An 18571-nucleotide genomic window follows, 5' to 3' on the forward strand; every position below is an offset into this window, starting at 1 on the left:
CTTTATAGCACAACCAAATAAAGTCAAGTTGCCTTGCATGTGAATACAAATCATCATTAATGGAACTTCAGCGTGAGAAATCTAATGCAGTACTTATTCCAAAGGATGGTTCCTTATTATCAAATTGCCTGCTGTTTTACTCACGAAAATATATTATGATGAGCAAGTTAGATAAAGGAAACTCAGGGTCTAGACCTGAAAAGTCAGCCTTCCTGCTCTGCTAATGCTGCTTGCCCTGCTGTGTTCATCCAGCTGTACACCTTGTTATCTCAGATTCCTATTATCTCTGATTCATTAGACATGATATGTTTGGATAGCCAGAAGGCCTTTGACAAGGTGCTGCATAGAATCCCACTAAATAAGAGCCCATAGTGTTAGAGGCAAGGTACTGGCATGGATTGGCTGACTGGCAGAAGCTGGAGAGTGGGGATGTTGGGGTCTTTTAAGGATGGCACCCGGTGACTAGTATAGTTTCTGAGGGCTCTGTTTCGGGACCACGATTGTTCGACTTACACATTAACAATCTGGACAAAGAAATTGAGGACCTTGTTTCTAGGTTCGCAGATGACACAAACATAGGTGGAGGCACAGCTGGTGTTGAGGTAACAGGCAGGCTCCAGAAGGACTTGGATAGGCTAAGAGAGTGGGCAAAGAAGTGGCAGATGGAATACAGTATGGGAAAGTGTCAAGTTATGCACTTTGGTAGGAAGGATAGAGGTGTAGACTATTTCCTAAATAGGGAATGACTTCAGAAATCTGAAGCTCAAAGGGACTTAGGATCAAGATCAGGAACCTCCAAAGGTTAATATGCCAGGTCAGTTCGCAGTTAGGAAGGTAAATGCAATATTAGCATTAATTTCAAGAGGGCTAGAGTACAAGAGCTGAGGTGTACTGGCAAGGCTCTGCTCAGACCGCGTTTGAAATATTGTGAGCAGTTTTGGGTCCCATATTGGAGGAAAAATGTGCTGGTATTGGAGAGATCCGGAGGAGGTGCACGAAAATGATCCCGGTGATGAAGGGCTTGTCATATGAGGAGTGGTTGAGGACTCAGGCTCTGAACTTGAAGAATGTGGGGGGAATCTGATTGAAACATGCAGAATACTGAAAGTCCTGGATAGAATGAACATGGTGAAGATGTTTCCACTAGTAGGAGAGACAAGGACCTGAGGGCACAGCCTCAAAATGAAGAGACAATTCTTGAGAACTGGGATGAGGAGGAATTTCTTCAGCCAGAGGGTGGTGAATCTGTGGAACTCATTTCCACAGAGGGCAGTGGAGGCCAAGTCATTAAATGTGTTTAAAACAGAGATAGATAGGTACGTGTTTGGTAAGGGGATCAAGGGTTTTGTGAGAAAATAGGAGAATGAGGTGAAGAGACATATTAGCCATGACTTAATGGTGAAGCAGACATGATGGGCTGAATGGCCTAATTCAGCTCCTATATCTTATGGTATAATATGGATTTGCCCTTACTTTCTAGTAATCTGCCTCGTTTGATCCCCAGTGTAGTCCTTGCCACATTTGTATGGATTGAAGCTGGGACAGAGTTTCATTTTGTTCTTTAGTGCAGTGATTGATTTTAAAGGAACAATACTGAGCCAAAAGCAAACACACCTAATTTTTACACCTTGGAGTGAGATCTCACATTATCCTTCCACTTTAACTAGAAAACCAGGAAGATTCAGCTAACTCCAGATTGGCCTGTGACATGATTGACCAAAGGAATTAGCTTCAAAACCAGGAAGTTTACAGAAGTGAAGTAAAAATGAGTTTTCACCATAAATATTCTTGAGTTTATGCAACAGTCCCACTTTATTATAGAATAACTTTCTTTTGTGAAAGAAGCTAGTTTGTAGAATGCATTATATCATCAATTACAATTTGTATGGATATAGTGCCTTTCATGTAACAGTGTTTCAAGATGTTTCGCATGAATATCTTCAAGAAAAGTACGACATTGAAGCATGTAGTGAAAGTGCTTGAACAAACCCAATTTTAAGGAGTGCCTCAGAAAGTGAGTTACAGAGACAGACAGCTGCTGGAAGGGAATTCCAAACCTTAGCATTTTGGCAACTGGAAGCATGACCGTCAATCACGAGGCAATTGAATTGGGAATACATAAAAGGCCAGAATTAGAGCAATGTAGAAACCTTAGAAGTTTGTGTGGCAGGAGAGGGCTATAAATGTCAAGATAGATGGCCATGGAGGCATTTGAAAAGGAAGAACTGATTTTAAACCAAGGTAATGCTTAATCCAGCATCAATATCGGTCATCAAACACTGGCAAATGGGAAACTGGTTTGAGTAAGGATGAGGACAGTTCTTGATTATTTCGAGGTTATGGAGATTAGAATATGGGAAGGTAGCCTGCAGTGTGTAGGTGTAATCAAGTCTAGGCATAACAATAACATGATTGAGAGCTTTAGCAGCAGATGAGTACAAGCTAAGGTAGAGCCAGGTGATGTTAAAGAGGTGGAACTAGGCAGTTCTTGTGATGGTGTTGAGTATATGTTCAGAAACTTGTCTCGGGATCAAATATGAGGCAAAGGTGAAAATAAAAGACCAGGTCAATCTTGGACCATTCTAGGGAGAGGAATGGAATGGTGGCTGCGGAATTTTATAGTGAAGCCTGAAAGCCTTGGCTTTGGTGTTTGTGATATTTAATTAATGGACACCTGCTAATTGAATACTACACATTGGAGAAGCAGTTTTGTAATCTGGAGACAATGGAGGGATTGAAGATAGAGCTTTTGGGGTGGAGCTGGATGTGGCCAGCAGCCAAATTGAAACCAAGACTCTGATTTCAGATGGTATGCCAAGGGACAGCATGTAAATGAGAAGAGGGTCCAGGAATGGTTCCCTAAGGGATACAATAATAATGGTTTAAGAGCAAGAAGAGAAGCTGTTATAAATGATTCTCTGGCAATGGTTAGATCATTAAAGAGTGGAACCAGATGAAAGTAGTTTCAGCCAGCTGGACAATAATACAAAGTCTTGGGAGAGTATAATGTGGCTAAGCATTCAAAGACCGCAGACTGACTGAGCAAAACAAGGAGGGAAAATGTACTTACAGTCACATGGTTTGTCCTGTGTTATTTGTTAAGATGCCTTGGCAGCAGCGGAACCTTGTTGAAGAGTTTCAAATATAGAGTCCTGTAAAAATACAGGCACCGATTTTGGCAGATGACAAGGTGTGAATGGAGTTTGGAGAGAAAAGCGGATTCAAGGATGAGGTATAACTTTGCAAGGACTGCAGAGTCAGGGTTCTTTTTTGTTAGGTATGATGATGGCAATTGGAAGTAAAATGAACCACTACATGAAATGGAAGGTTTTGATAAAACCAGTTAGCATGGGAGCCTGGAAGGAAAGTTATGAGACCACATGACGTCGGAGCAGAAGTAGGCAATTTGGGCCCATTAGTTCCACCCTGCCATCCATGTAATCATGAATAATCTGACGATCCTCTCAACTCCACTTTCCTGCCTTTTACCCATAAACTTTCATGTCCCTTCTGATTAAAAATCTGCCTATCTTAGCCTTGATTATACTTAATGACCCACCTCTGTAGCCCTCTGCAGTAACAAACTTCACAGTGTTGCCACCCTCTGAGAGAAAATAACACTCCTTAACCCCTTACTGAGATTATATCCTATACACATTAGCAAGGATAAACAGCATCTATCCTGACAAGCCCGTAAAAGTCTCATATGCTTCAATAAGGTCTCCTTTCATTCTTCTAAACTCCAGTGAGTACAGCCCCAACATACTCAACCTCTGCTCATAAGAAAATCCCGCCATGCCTGAAATTAACATAGTGAACTTTCTCTGGACTGCCTGCAATGCTTGTACCCCTTTCCTCATATGTTGGGACCACAACTGTTCGCAGTATTCCAGATGTGGCCTGAGTAGTGCCTTGCATAGCTTTATCTGCTCAAGTATATTCCGGGATATGTGGGCAGTTAAGGAGGAAATTACGGACCCTCTAGCAGAAATATTTGTATCATCTATAGCCACAGGTGAGATACCGAAGGACTGGAGGGTGGCTAATGTTGTGCCTTTATTTAAGAAAGGCAGTAAGGAGAAGCTTGGGAACTATAGGCATCAGTGGTGGGTAGGTTTTTGGAGGTGATTCTGAAAGCTAGGATTTACATGCATTTGGAGAGGTAAGGACCAATTAAGGATAGTCAGCGTGGTTTTGCGCGAGGGAAATCGTGTCTCACAAACTTGATTGAGTTATTGAGAACTAACCAGAAAGATTGAGGAGGGCAGAGTGGTAGATTTGTTTACTTGGACTTTAGTAAAGCCTTTGATAAGGTTCCACATGGTACTAATTAATAAAGTTGGATCACATAGGATTCAGGGCGAGCTTACTAATTGGATACAAAATTGGCTTTTTGGTTGGAAACGGAGGGTATTGGTGAAGGAGGGTTATTTTTCAGACTGGTGGCCTCTGACCAGCTGTGTTCCACAGGGATTGGTACTGGATCCACTTTGTTTGTCATTATTATAAATGATTTGGATGAGAATATATGAGGTAATATATGAAATAAGGTGGATGAACTTAGAGCATGGGTCATTACTTGGAACTACGATGTTGTGGACATCACAGAAGCTTGGGTAACTCCGGGACAAGGAATGGTTGTTGGAACTTCCGGGATTTAGATGCTTTAAAAGAAATAGGGACGGTGGTAAAAGAGGTGGCAGAGTGGCATTACTAGTCAGGGCTAGTATAGCAGGTACTGAAAGGCATTTCGAGAATGATATGTCAGCAGAGTCAGTTTGGGTTGAGGTCAGGAACAAGAAAGGAATAGTCACGTTGCTGGGTTTTTTTTTTACAGACCCCCTGATAGTTGCAGAGAAGTGGAGGAGCAGATTAGGAGGCAGATACCGGAAAGGTGCAGGTCACAGGGTTGTTGTCATGGGAGACTTTAACTTTCCAAATATTGATTGGAAATGTTTTAGTTGTAATAGTTTTAGATGGAGCGGATTTAGTCCAGTGCATTCAGGAAGGTTTCCTGACACAGCACATAGATAGACCAACATGAGGACAGGCCACTTTGGATTTGGTGCTTGGCAATGAACCAGGCCAAGTGTTAGATCTGTTGGCTGAAGAGCATTTTGTTGGTAGTGATCATAACTCTGTTACTTTTGCAATAGTTATGTAAAAGGATAGGTAGATACAGCGGGGTAAGGTTTATAATTGGGGGAAGGGTAATCATAATTCTGTTAGGCAAGAACTAGGTAACATAAAATGGGAACAAATGCTGTCAGGGAAGAGCACTATTGAAATGTGGAGATTGTTTAAGGAATTCATACAGCGTGTGCTTGATATATTTGTCCTTAGCAGGCAGGGAAGATGTGGCCGAGTGAAGGAGCCTTGGTTCTCAGGAAAGGTTGAACGACTGGTTAAGAGGAAGAAGGATTCCCAGAAAAGGTTTAGGAAACAAGGATCAGAAAAGGCTGTAGATGGATACAAGTTATCCAGGAAGGAGCTGAAGAAAGGGCTTAGGGGAGCTATAAGGGGATATTGGAAAACCTTGGCAGATAGGATCAAGGAAAACTAACTCCAAGGCATTTTACACATACGTGAGGAACAAGAGAATGACCAGAGAAAGAGTAGAGCCGATCAAGGATTGTAAAGGGAATTTGTGTACAGAGCCTTAAGAGATAGGAGAAGTCTTTAATGAATACTTTTCTTCGGTATTCACAACTGAGAGGTACCTAGTTGTAGGGGAGGATAGTGTGAAACAGGCTGGAAGGCTAGAGAGGTGGATGTTGGTAAGGAAGATGTACTAGGAATTTTGAGGAACTTGAAGATAGATAAGTCCCCCGGGCCTGATGGGATTTATCCAAGGATTCTATGGGAAGAGAGGGAAGAGATCGCAGGGCCTTTGGCGAGGATCTTTTCATCCTCACTGTCCATGGGTATAGTGCTGGAAGATTGGAGAGTGGCAAACGTCATTCCCTTGTTCAGGAAAGGGAACAGGGATAACCCCAGAAATTAGAGGCCAGTTAATCTTACTTCAGTGGTGTGCAAATTATTGGAAAGGGCTCTGAGAAATAGGATTTATGATCACCTTGCTTAGGCACAGTTTGATTCGTGATAGTCAGCATGGATTTGTGAGGAGTAGATCATGCCTCACAAACCTTATTGAATTCTTTGAAGAGGTGACCAGACACATGGGAGAAGCTAGAGCAGTGGGTGTGGTATACATGGATTTAAGTAAGGCGTTTGATAAGGTTCCCCATGGTAGGCTGGTGCAGAAGGTAAGGAGGCATGGGACAGGGGGAAATGTGGCGGATTGGATTCAGAATTGGCTGACCCTTAGAAGACAAAGAGTGTAGTGGATGGAAAATATTCAACATGGTGCTCAGTTACAAGTGGTGTACCACAAAGATCTGCTCTAGCTCCTTTTCTATTTGTGATTTTTGTAAATGATTTGGATGAAGGAGTGGAAGGGTAGGTTAGTAAGTTCGCAGACAATACGAAGGTGGTTCCAGTTGTGGACAGTGCGGAGGGCTGTTCCAGGTTACAAAGGGACACTGACAGGATGCAGAGCTGGGTTGAGAAGAGGCAGATGGAGTTTAACCCCGAAAAGTGTGAGGGGATTCATTTTGGAAGGACAAACTTGAAAGCAGAATACAGCGTTAATGGGAAGATTCTTGGCAGCGTGGAGGAGCAGAGGGATCTTGGGGTTCACGTCCACAGTTTCCTGAAAGCTGCCACCCAGGTGGATAGAGTTGTTAAGAAGGCGTATGGTGTGTTAGCTTTCATTAATAGAGGGATTGAGTTCAAGAGCCGTGAAGTTATGCTCCAGCTGTTCAAAACCCTGTTTCAGCCACGTCTGGAGTATTGTGCCCAGTTCAGGTCGCCTCATTACAGGAAAGATGTGGAAGCGTTGGAAAAGGCACAGAGGAGATTTACCAGGTTGTTTCCTGGAATGGAGGGAAGGTCTTATGAGGAGACCTAGGAGACTTGAGAGAGCTAAGGCTTTTCTCTTTAGAATGATGAAGGATGAGAGGTGACTTGATGGAGGTGTACAAATGATCAGAGGTATTGATAGAGTGGACAGCCAGAGACTTCTTCCTCGGGTGGAGGTAGCTATTACGAGGGGACATAGTTTAAAGTGAATGGAGATAGATGTAGGGGAGATGTCAGAGGTAGGTTCTTTATTCAGAGAGTGGTCGGGGTGTGGAATGCATTGCTGGAGAGGGTAGTGGACTTGGCCTCATTAGGGGCATTTAAGTGGCTATTAGATAGGCGTATGGATGATAGTATAAGGTAGGGGTGGAGGTTAGATAGATTTTAGGTTTAGGGTAGAAGTTTGGAACAACATCACGAGCCTGTACTGTGCTGTACTGTTCTATGTTCTGTGTTCTATATAAGGTTAGTCATTTTGCCAATGACACTAAAATTGATGGTATTGACTGTGAAGAAGGTTGTCGAAGATTATGAAGCTATCTTCATCAATTGTGTCAATGGGTTGAGGAGTGCTAGAAGGAGTTTAATCTGGATAAATTTTAGTAAAACAAACATGGGCAGGACTTATACAATTAATGGTAGGGCCCTGGGTAGTGTTGTAGAACAGAAAGATCTAGGGGTTCAGCTATACAATTCTTTGAAATTTGCATCACAGGTTGACAAGACAGTTAAGAAGGCATTTAGCACGCACTCCTTCATTGCTCAGACCTTTGACTATGGAAGCCAGGTTGTCATGTTGAGGTTGTACAGGACGTTGGTGAGGTTACTTCTGAAGCAATGTGTGTCGCTCTGGTCACCCTGTTATAGGAAGAGTATTATTAAATTGGAGAGGGTTCAGAAAAGATTTACCAGGATGTTGCCAGAAATAGAGAGTTTGAGTTATAAAGAGAGGCTGGATAGGTTGGGGCTTTTTTCATTGGAGCATAGGAGCTTGAGAGGTAACCTTATAGAACTTTATAAAATAATAAGAGGTATGATTAATGGTAGTTGCCTTTTCCCTTGGATGGGGTTTTTAGGAATAGGGAGCACAATTTTAAGTTGAGAAGAGAAAGATTTATAGAAGTTTATATAGTCATGAGGGGCATAGATGAGATGAATAGCAAAGGTCTTTTCCCAAAAGTGGGCGAGTTCAAACTCGGGGAGCGGCATATTTTTAAGGTGAGAAGAGAAAGATTTAAAAAAGGACATGATGGTCAAATTATTTTACGCAGAGAGTGGTTGCTGTGTAGAATGAACTGCCGGAGGAAGTGGTAGATGCAGGTACAGTTACAATGTTTAAAAAACTTTTAGATTAGTACATGAATAGGAAAAGATTGGAGGGACATGGGCCAAATACAGGCAGGTGGGACTAGTTTAGTTCAAGAACATTGTTGGCATGGACTCATCAGACTGAAGGGTCTGCTTCTATACTGTATGACTCTATAAAATCTCTCTGTACTTATACACCACTCCCTTTGAAATAAAGGCCAACAGTCCATTTACCTTCCCAAGTACCCACTGAACTTCTGTGATTCATGCACTCAGAACCCCCAATTCCCTCCGTGCTTCAACTTGCTGTGGTATTTCAACATTTAAATAATATTCAGCACTTCTATTCTTACTGGCAAAGGGCATAATATCATATTTACTTAAATAATATATTACGTCTGCCAGGTTTTTTTGTCACTAACTCAATGTGTTTATATCTCTCTAGACTCTCTTTCTTTGTGTGGTCCTTACTATTTAGCATCCCAACTATTTTTGAGCCATTCCAAACTTGGCAACAGCACATTCACTTCCCTCATCCTAGTCATGGATTGATATAGTGGCAGTCATGTATATGTTCGGTGAAGAAGAAGTGGTTATCATTGCAAGATGAGCTTGACGAGAATGTGAGGGAAAAGAAGAAAAACCTGGAGATTGGGGTAGGACAGGGGACTCTTCAGAATATTTACAGCTTGATGAACTAGTGGAAGGCAGATCTTCGTGGTATAGAAGTCCACAAGCTTGACACAAGTGATGTTAGAAGTGAAGGAGCTATGGGTGTTGAAATGCCCATCAGCCATGATTTAAATGGCGGAGTGGACATGATGGGTCGAATGGCCTTACTTCCACTCCTATGTCTTATGGTCTTATGGGAGATTGGATATTGCTTGCGATGGACAAAATAAGTCATGATTTACCTTTGTATTCTAAAATAATCCTGGAATAATGGGCAATTTTGGCAGAAGAAAGCAAGACCCAGTGGTACTGCATATGGTCTGCTGGATTTTTATAACTCTTACTCATGTAAATGGAATCCCAACATTGTTACTTTTAGCATGTTACAGTTTGGTCACTGTGAAAATGACTCTAGCCAGGGCCAGCTAACCCATCTTCTTGAAATAGGTAAATTGAGATGGGGATTGACACATGTGTTGCCTGTCTGGTGGCTTTGTTTTAACTAATCAACAAACTCATGACCCAGCGCAAATGTTGATTATCGATTTTAGACAAATAATTTCAAAATAGCATCTGGATTTATGCCATTCATGTTATTATGTCAGTTATGTGGCAGTGTCCAATCTGATTTGCCCTTGGGTGCAGAGAACTATGTATATGTTAGACAAGAAAAACGGGCCATTCAACCCACCACTGACACAGTATTTACCATCCCGTAAGTAAATTATCCTAATCACATTTGCCTTCCCATTCTCTTAGCTTATTTTGTTATCCACCTATCCAGTTTGACCTTAAATGTTGATATAGGGCCATGGTTCAAAAGTACGCATCCACAGGCAGACAAACATTAGCTGGTGGAGCTCCCGAGTTTCAACCTGCCTGATTTTAATGGAAAGAGAACTTGAGCAAGTGTAAAACAAGCACATTGTATCAGTGTAGCTCTGTTGGTGGATTGGCCTGAATTCTTCAATTAAAAGTTTCTAGCCCCACTCCAGGACTTGAGTACAATTCCTTGACTATTAATAAGAGCAGGGCAGAGAGAACGTTGTAGGTGTTATCTTTTGGATGAAATGTTAAACTGAGGCTCCATTTGCCAGAAAAGGCCCATTGGCACGCGCTGAAGAGGCATCCCATGGAACATTTATATCTCGACCGGTGTTCTAAGAACAGGTTAAGTGGGCTTAAATCACGGTGTTATTTGTGGGATCTTGCTGTGTGCAAATTAATGGCCACGCTTCCCTGCAAGTTGGCTGTAAAATACTTCGGAACATCCTGCATGAGGTTGAAGGTAAATCTAAGTTATTTTCTGTTTTATTCATAACTGTGCAGGAATTATTGTTTTCCATTACTGGTTACCCTTGGAACTGAACTGCATGCCTTTTATCTATTCAGCTTGCTATTTTGCACAAGCATTGCCAACTTTAATCTCTTGTAGAGAAAGGAGAAAATGTCAAAGCTGCAGATAATGCTTAGTTTTTTTTGTCTACTACCTATTTGAAGCATTTGTTTATTTTTGCTGATGCTAATTATTTTCCTCTTTCTGTACTCCTCAGGTTAATGGACACAGCCAGAGAAATGACTCGTGAATCATTGCCAATTAAATGCCTTGAAGCTGTGATTCTTGGAATGTATCCTTATTTGATAGGTTTATTTGGCTTTTCTGAGTTATTTTGTTTGCTAAATATCCATTAAATGTAATAATGTATGCACTAGGTCTATGAAAATTGATATTAAACCCGAAGGAAGGTCATGTCAGGCGGTCCTGTTGCTAGGAGACCTAAGGAGAATTCCTGTGCAAGAAGCCAGGAATATGAAATATTTACGCAAGACTACATTTTACTCCATCGATTATCATCAAGTCATTTAAATTGGGTCAACTGCCAGCTGCTTAGAAAAGCTGAATAGATTAAAGTTTTAACTCTCGACTGACTGCCATAGACTTTATTTAAACATAAAAGGCGAAAGAGAAAACGATTCAATATTCACAAAAAGTGATGCATGATCTACAAAATATTGGATGATTTAGAGTTTTGTTTGACAATTCGATTTCCCTAAAGTAAAATGCATTACTTCAATCTACATTTCCTTAGCTGAATTATGAATTGACGTTTCTCATTATATACTGCTAAGAATTACAACCATGCCACAGTCAATATCAATATTTAGTTGGCATTGCTTTGAGGCCAACTTCAGAGTTTTACCCCTGAAGAATTTTTGGGCGTGGTGATGGAAAAGAAACCTTGCATTGTGATTTAATTAAGCTCTTGGTGACCTGTAGACTCCATAACCAATAAATTGGACCAACCTACACCAGTTAGATGTGGCAATATCTATTCACCTTTTCATCTCATCCCATTCGCAGTACTCACCAAAGAAACTCACCATTCATTGTAGTCTCCATGTGCAAAGCTGTGGGATAAAGAGCCACAATACTTGATGAGTCCCATTAATTTTTATGTGATCAGCTAACATGAGTATGTGTACAGCATTTGAAGAAAACACAAGGAATTGAGGTTTGTTTGAGCACTGAATGTTTCATCCACCGAGGTTCATATGTTCAAACATGATCTGACAGTGTTTTGTTAAAGGTTATCTTTAACCTCTACAGCATTGTAAGCCAAGGTCAATCATTCTTGGTTTAGGTTTTGTTGTTCATTTGCTCCTGATGTTAATTCATTCTGATCTTTACTGGATGTTGTAGCGTACGTTTTGAAGAATTTTCACTTCCAGCGTGTACCCTTGCAAATCCTGGTGCATGCTGGGAATTCAGTTTGGGGTTCGGTGGACTTTTCAGGATTTTCTTTCCTTTTAACTAAATGTGGATAAATGTGAGGTTATCCTAGCCACCTCAGTGGCAAAAACAGGCAAGCAGATTATTATCTGAATAGTGGCAGTTTAGGAACCTTCACTGGACTCCCTCAATAGCAAGAATGTCCTTCCTTAGATTAGGAGACCAAAACTAAACACAATACTCAAGGTGTGGCCTCGCCAAGGCCCTGTATAACAGCAACATATGCGTATTCTGATATGATAGCCAACATGCCATTAGCTTTCCTCACCATCTGCTGCACCTGCATGCCAACCTTCAGCGACTGTTCCACCACAACACCCAAGTCTTGTTGCACCTCACCTTCTCCTTAACTTCCACTATTCAGATTATAATCTGCTTGCCTGTTTTTGTCACTGAGGTGGATAGGATAACCTCACATTTATCCACATTATATTGCATTTAACAAATATTTGCCCACTCAGCCAGTCTGCCCAAGTCACCCTCCAGCCTCATAGCATCCTCCTCACAGCATACACTGCCACCCAGCTTAATGTTATCTCCAAATGTGGAGACATAGTGGGGACTGCAGATGCTGGAGAATCCAAGATAACAAAGTGTGAAGCTGGATGAACACAGCAGGCCAAGCAGCATCTCAGGGGCACTCTGATCTCTGATGAAGGGTCTAGGCCCGAAACGTCAGCTTTTGTGCTCCTGAGTTGCCGCTTGGCCTGCTGTGTTCATTCAGCTTCACACTTTGTTATCTTGCAAATGTGGAGATATAGCATTCAATTCCTTTGTTCAAATCATTAATGTTTGTTGTGAACATCTGTGGTCCCCTGATTGAACCCTGTGACAGCCCACTCATCACTACTTGTCACTCTGAAAAATATCTGTTTATTTCAACTCTCTGCTTCCCATCTGCTAACCAGTTCTCTATCCATCAAAGCCTGTTGAGAGCCACCTATGGCATTGCTGCTGGCTCCCTTCACCCCCACACCCGATAATCCCCTCCTGTTGTCACTCTCTCCCGCCTGGCTCCATCAGTGATCCTAAGTTTTGGGTGGGTGTATCAGTAGCTTCCTTAGTAGTAATACCTTCCAATAAAGAGTTTCCAGCCTGCACACAGCATCTTTGATCCTGGGAATGGTGGGATGCTGCCCACTTGTGTCTTTAGGTGCTTAATGGTCCTTGCAGAAAAGAGGTGGTGCTGGCAGTCTAGCTGGTTGGGGAAATGCCCATCGCCACCATTATAAATCACCTATTTATTGTTGAACCTCTGACTTTACCATCCTAAACTTTTGCATCTGCATCTCTGAATGTCCATTAATATCTATGTTTACAGTGCTGTTGCACTAGTCTTTTCCTTATGCTAATTTAGTAGAGAAATATCAAAGCACCAACCATGCATAAGGGATTGGTTAAGATAAAAATATGTAGGTTTTTTTTATTTAGAATTTGAGAAGTTGCTAACAGTATCACACAGTTGTACATGTACATGTATTAAATTGGTAACTTCATTAGAACAAACTAAAACTAAATCCGAATCACATGATACATTGCATCATTTCCCCTCTAATAATTTATATGATGAACACTTAAAGGTGCACCTCAATATCCCCTTTTTCTCCCCCTTACAAATAACAATAACTATTTACAATTCACGAATCATTAAATAAGGATCCTTCAGTGTATCCCCTCAAAAGACAATATATCCTTCCTGATGGACAGAGCCCAGAAATGAATATAGTACTCTTGTTGATTGATAGAGTGTATTGACAGGGTCAGAAGCAAAGATCTTTCCATTCGCTATCAATAAACCTTTTTATTATTTGTAACCACTGTTAGATCATTAGAGCAAGTAAATTAGATATCCATTTTATTGTGGTTTCCTTTGTCTGACTTTAAATTACAGTTATTTCATGAATGCATGGAATGCAGTCTTTGGCAATTCTGTCACTTTTACAGCTGTTGTGAGAGTTTGGTGGAGTTGAAATCAAGTAGTCTTGGCATTCCAGTGACAAATTACTACTTTTTAAGTCAAATATCTAGCTTAGACCAAACATAGTTAAAAACCTTGGGCTCTCAGAAAGTACAGTGTGTTTTTGTGCACAAGCGGTTACGTGTTCCTCCTCACATCACTGGAAATATATTTTTTAAAAGCAGGGTTCCCAGCTCCCAACAGAAGGACTTGTGTGTTTCATATAAGCTTGAACTTGAACTAAACGCAGCACTATGGAATCATGAAAAAATTAATACCGTTTTGCAGAGTAATTATTGATTCATTTTACATCTGGTTATAGAGCTACACCCAACTTTAAGTAATCCCAAATAAAATTGTTTCATTACTTAGCTGTTAAAAAATTACGACCAATTCGTTTAAGTGCTACCCACTATGTTAGAAAGTAGAACCAGGTATAAAAATTTTATTTCTTAATTGTTTGTATAGTTAGTGTCTGTGTGAAGCATGAGAAAGATTAGCACAGGCAAGCTGGCCATTTTAAGGCAAGAAAGATGAGTTAGTGCAGAGGAAATTGATCTTGCAAAAATATGCTGATTGTATTTTGGAAATGTAGCTTTATTTGAGAGCAAACAGGAGAAGCAGAATCTATTCTTTTTGATTCTTTACTGCATCGTTGTTCTGGAATATGCATTTACTTTGTGTTTCCTGTCTTTCGTTTCTGGGTGGGAGATCGTGGCTTGGGTATGTTGTTTGAGGTAATGAATCATAGAATCTCTACAGAAGTACAAAGGGATCTGAGAGTGTTGGTCCAGGATTCTCTAAAGGTTAACTTGCAGGTAGAGTCCGTAATTAAGAAAGCGAATGTAATGTTGTCGTTTATCTCAAGAGGGTTGGAATATAAAAGCAGCGATGTGCTTCTAAGGCTTTATAAAGGTCTAGTTAGGCCCCATTTAGAATACTGTGTCCAAGTTTGGGCCCCACATCTCAGGAAGGACATACCAGCCTGGAGTGTGTCCAGTGGAGATTCACATGGATGATCTCTGGAATGGTAGGTTTAACATATGATGAACGGCTAAGGATCCTGGGATTGTACTCATTAGAGTTTAGAAGGTTGAGGGGAAATCTAATAGAAACTTACAAGATAATGTATGGTTTAGAAGGGGTGGACGCTAGGAAGTTGTTTCCGTTAGGCGGGGAGACTAGGACCCGTGGGCACAGCCTTAAAATTAGAGGGGGTAAATTTAAAACTGAAATGAGACGACATTTCTTCAGCCAGAGAGTGGTGGGCTTGTGGAATTCATTGCCACGGAGTGCAGTGGAGGTCAGGATGTTGGATGCCTTCAAGGCAGAGATCGACAAATTCTTGATCTCAAAAGGAATCAAGGGCTGCGGGGAGAGTGCAGGGAAGTGGAGTTGAAATGCCCATCAGCCATGATTTAAATGGCGGAGTGGACTTGATGGGCCTAATGGCCTTACTTCCACTCCTGTGTCTTATGGTCTACAGTATGGAATCAGGCTATTTGATCCATCGGGCCCACACCACTCTTCAAGAGCGTCCCACCCAGACACACGCCCCTACCCTATCCCTGTATTTCCCATGGCTAATCAACATGACCTACACGTCCCTGGACATTTTGGGCAATTTAGCATGGCCAATCCATCTATCCTGCACAACTTTGGACTGTAGTAGGAAACTGGAGCACCTGGAGGAAACGCACACAGACACAGAGAGAACTTGCAACCTCCACACAGTCAGTTGCCTGAGCGTGGAATCAGACTCAGGTGCCTAGTGCTGTGAGACAGCAGTGTTAACCACTGAGCCACTGTACTTCTTCTATGGTGATAATACGTTTCTAGGGAGGTAGCTACAACTTAAAATGGAGTAATCCCATAACGTGAACTTATACTTAAAAACAAGAATGCCTTTTAAAAATTTTTAACCTATACTCTCTAAAACCCTACAATAAAAGTAGCTTTGTTTTTAATCAAATGCTTTCCGTAGAAAATGATTAGAGACTCCTTGGAAAAGAAAATAATTTGAACTAAGAGAAAGTAGGCACTGCAGATGCTGGAGAATCTGAGATAACAAGTTATAGAGCTGGATGAACACAGCAGGCCAAGCAGCATCAGAGGAGCGGGAAAGCTGACATTTCGGGTCTCAATTCTTCTTCAGAAAAAAGGTCTAGACCCGAACCTTCAGCTTTCCTCTGATGCTGATTGGCCTGCTGTGTTCATCCAGCTCTGCATCTTGTTATCTCATAATTTGAACTAAAATAGTTTTATAAAAATGTGTAAGTAAACTAAAGTGAATCCAACACACCCTTACCAATGGCATTGGGGTCATTGTACCTGACTTTGTGTCCTTGCACTTCAGAATTTGTGATCTATTTATTCTTTACTAAACCTTAGACTGTGAGTATGCCCCAGACTGGCAGTGACACCATATCGCCGCCCATTGAAAAACAAGTTGAGCAACACATGCCACAATTAAAAACACTACAAAGTAAAGGAATTAAACAAAACTAATTCTGAACACAAGGAAGCATAAAATAACTAATATCAGTAGTCTGTTTGAAGCAGTACATGGTTAATTTTGTCAGTGATATTATTTAAGTCTGGGGAATAAGCTAACAAAGAAAGTGACAGCAGTTTACAGCTTGAGGCAGAGAAGAAGCTGACCTGGCAATCTGTTTCTTTTCTCATTAACAGTTTCCTGCTCTTTCACTTCTTCCACATTAAAATAGTAGAAATTCACTATAAAGTATAATGGGATATCCTAACGCCATGAAAGTTAGATACAGTGGTGAAGAAGGCATGTAGGATATTGTCTACTGTTTGTTGAGGCAGAGAGTATAAATGTTAATGCTTGAACTGTTTTAAAAGTTACTTGGCCCGCAGGTAGAGTATTAGAATTAGATTTTATTATCACATGTACTCAAGTACAGGAATATACTGAAAAGTGTACAAATTGCCTTTCTGGCTCCTTAACTACGAGGTACCTCTGTACAAAATGTTAGGTGTAGGTTGGAAAAACAAAGAAATAAAATTAAAAGTTCAGCATTACAGTGCTTCTTAAGTGCTTAGCTGTCCTGGGCTCGCTTCTGCACTGGTTCACTCTCCCCTGCAGCTGCTGAGAGACTTTGGGCTGCCTGATGTCACTGCTGCCACCCATTGGGATCACCAGCAGCCCACCACCAAAGTCCTGATCCGGGCCCCTAGCCACAGCCAAGTACCTTGATGAGCCATATTTCAGGTCGTCACATGATAGGAAGGGTGTGACTGTGCCAGAAAGGGCACAGAAGAGAATTACAAGGACACTGCTAAAATCTTTCAATCCTGATAATGAGGAACAATTGTGTAGACTGGGGATGCTGGCTACAGAGCATGGAAACCTGAAGGGAGAGGTTTAGTCGTCATATGTAAAATTATCAGGCATTTGGATAGGGTGGATGGAAGAATATATTTTTATGAACAGAGAGATAAGTAACTAGGGAGCATTGATTTGAAATAATTGAGCTAAAGGCGAGTCAAGGATAATTTCTTCCATCCATTACAGTAATGAACGTTTTGGAATTCACTGATTTGGTAGATGCATAAACACTCGTCGTATCTTTTAAAATAATAAAATGTTGACGTACAATGGCATAATCTACAGGACTGCAGACCAGGAAACTGTGGGAAGAGAGTTGTTGTAAATATTTAAGGCTGAAATAGATTCTTGATCAGTTGGGGGATCAAGTACTATGAGGAAAACCACAGGAAAGTGTACATAAGGAATGCCAGATCAGCCGTGATCATGTTGAATATTGGAATTGGAGCAGGCTTTAGGAGCCAAATAGACAATTCCTGTTCCAATTTCTTATGGTGTTATGGTCTAAATTGGAATTGGAGTTAAACTGGATAAATCTGTGGCTGGTAAAGGCATGTGGGCCTTTTTTGGTGCCAGAAATCTTTGCCTCTATATTTATTTGAAAAGTGCTTTCAAAAAAAAGGGAAAGCTTCTCTTCATGTCATTAGATTTAATTTTTTTTTAATTTCTCCTTTTTCACAAACATTTTTGAAAAGTCTGATGAATAAGATTTGCCATCCAAACCTAACTATGTTGTCATAATGAAAATATTGTGGGCCTTTGCTTAACATTGAATCCTTCCTGCAGAATGAGTTTACCTTTTACTCTGCTCATGTGACTGTTCTAATACTAAATCAGACATACTGAGCATTTGCTTACAGTTGAAAAACCTTGTTACCTGAGTTCTGTACTATTGAAAGAATATTAAGAATAGGAATCGTTTTGTAATGGCATGAGGAAGCTGAGGAACTCTTGAGGAGAATCTGTAGCAAATGTTCATGAATTGCTGTGTATGGTAGTTATTTGTAGTTTTTACCTCACTGCAGACTTGGCCCTAACAAGAGCTGATTTCCGTAGGTGAGGTAGAAGCAACTTCCCTTGACAATCCACTTTCTTGAATGGATGCAGCTCCCCTAAAACGTTCATGAAGTTTAATGCTAGCCCAAACAAAACATCCTGCTTAATTGGCATCACATCCACCATCCTTAAAATTCACTTGGTTCACTGCCAATACTCAGTGGCAGCGGTGTGTCCCATATACAAAGTACACTACAGTAACTTCTCAATCCTCCTTTAACAGTACTTTCTAAATCTGTGGCCTCTACAACCTGGAAGTGCAAGTGCAGCAGATACATAGGAACACCATCATATTGAAGCCATTCATCGTTCTGAATTGGAAATATATAATCGTTCCTTCACTGTTGGTGGGTCAAATTCCTGGACCTCTCTTCCTAACATGCATAGCCATAGGGTATCATGGTGCATATGGCACAGGAGAGGCCTTTCAGCCCATCAAATCTGCTTTGACTTATCTATGCTGATTGCACTTTCCAATACTTCGCCCAAAGCCTTGAATGTTTTGACATTTCAA

The 18571-nt window shown here is 41.0% G+C and overlaps 1 protein-coding gene across 1 annotated transcript in view; it reads left to right on the forward strand.

Annotated features, from left to right (window-relative positions):
• The window catches only part of vash2 (vasohibin 2), a 151352-nt gene that overhangs the window by 54706 nt on the left and 78075 nt on the right, over positions 1-18571 (forward strand). The window contains exon 4 of the mRNA XM_048536837.2: positions 10455-10529. Coding sequence (XP_048392794.1) covers positions 10455-10529 — 75 coding nt within the window. The remainder of the gene's footprint in view (positions 1-10454; positions 10530-18571) is intronic.

The sequence above is a fragment of the Stegostoma tigrinum genome, chromosome 9 (genome assembly GCF_030684315.1).
Source record: "Stegostoma tigrinum isolate sSteTig4 chromosome 9, sSteTig4.hap1, whole genome shotgun sequence".
Lineage (NCBI taxonomy): Eukaryota > Metazoa > Chordata > Chondrichthyes > Orectolobiformes > Stegostomatidae > Stegostoma > Stegostoma tigrinum.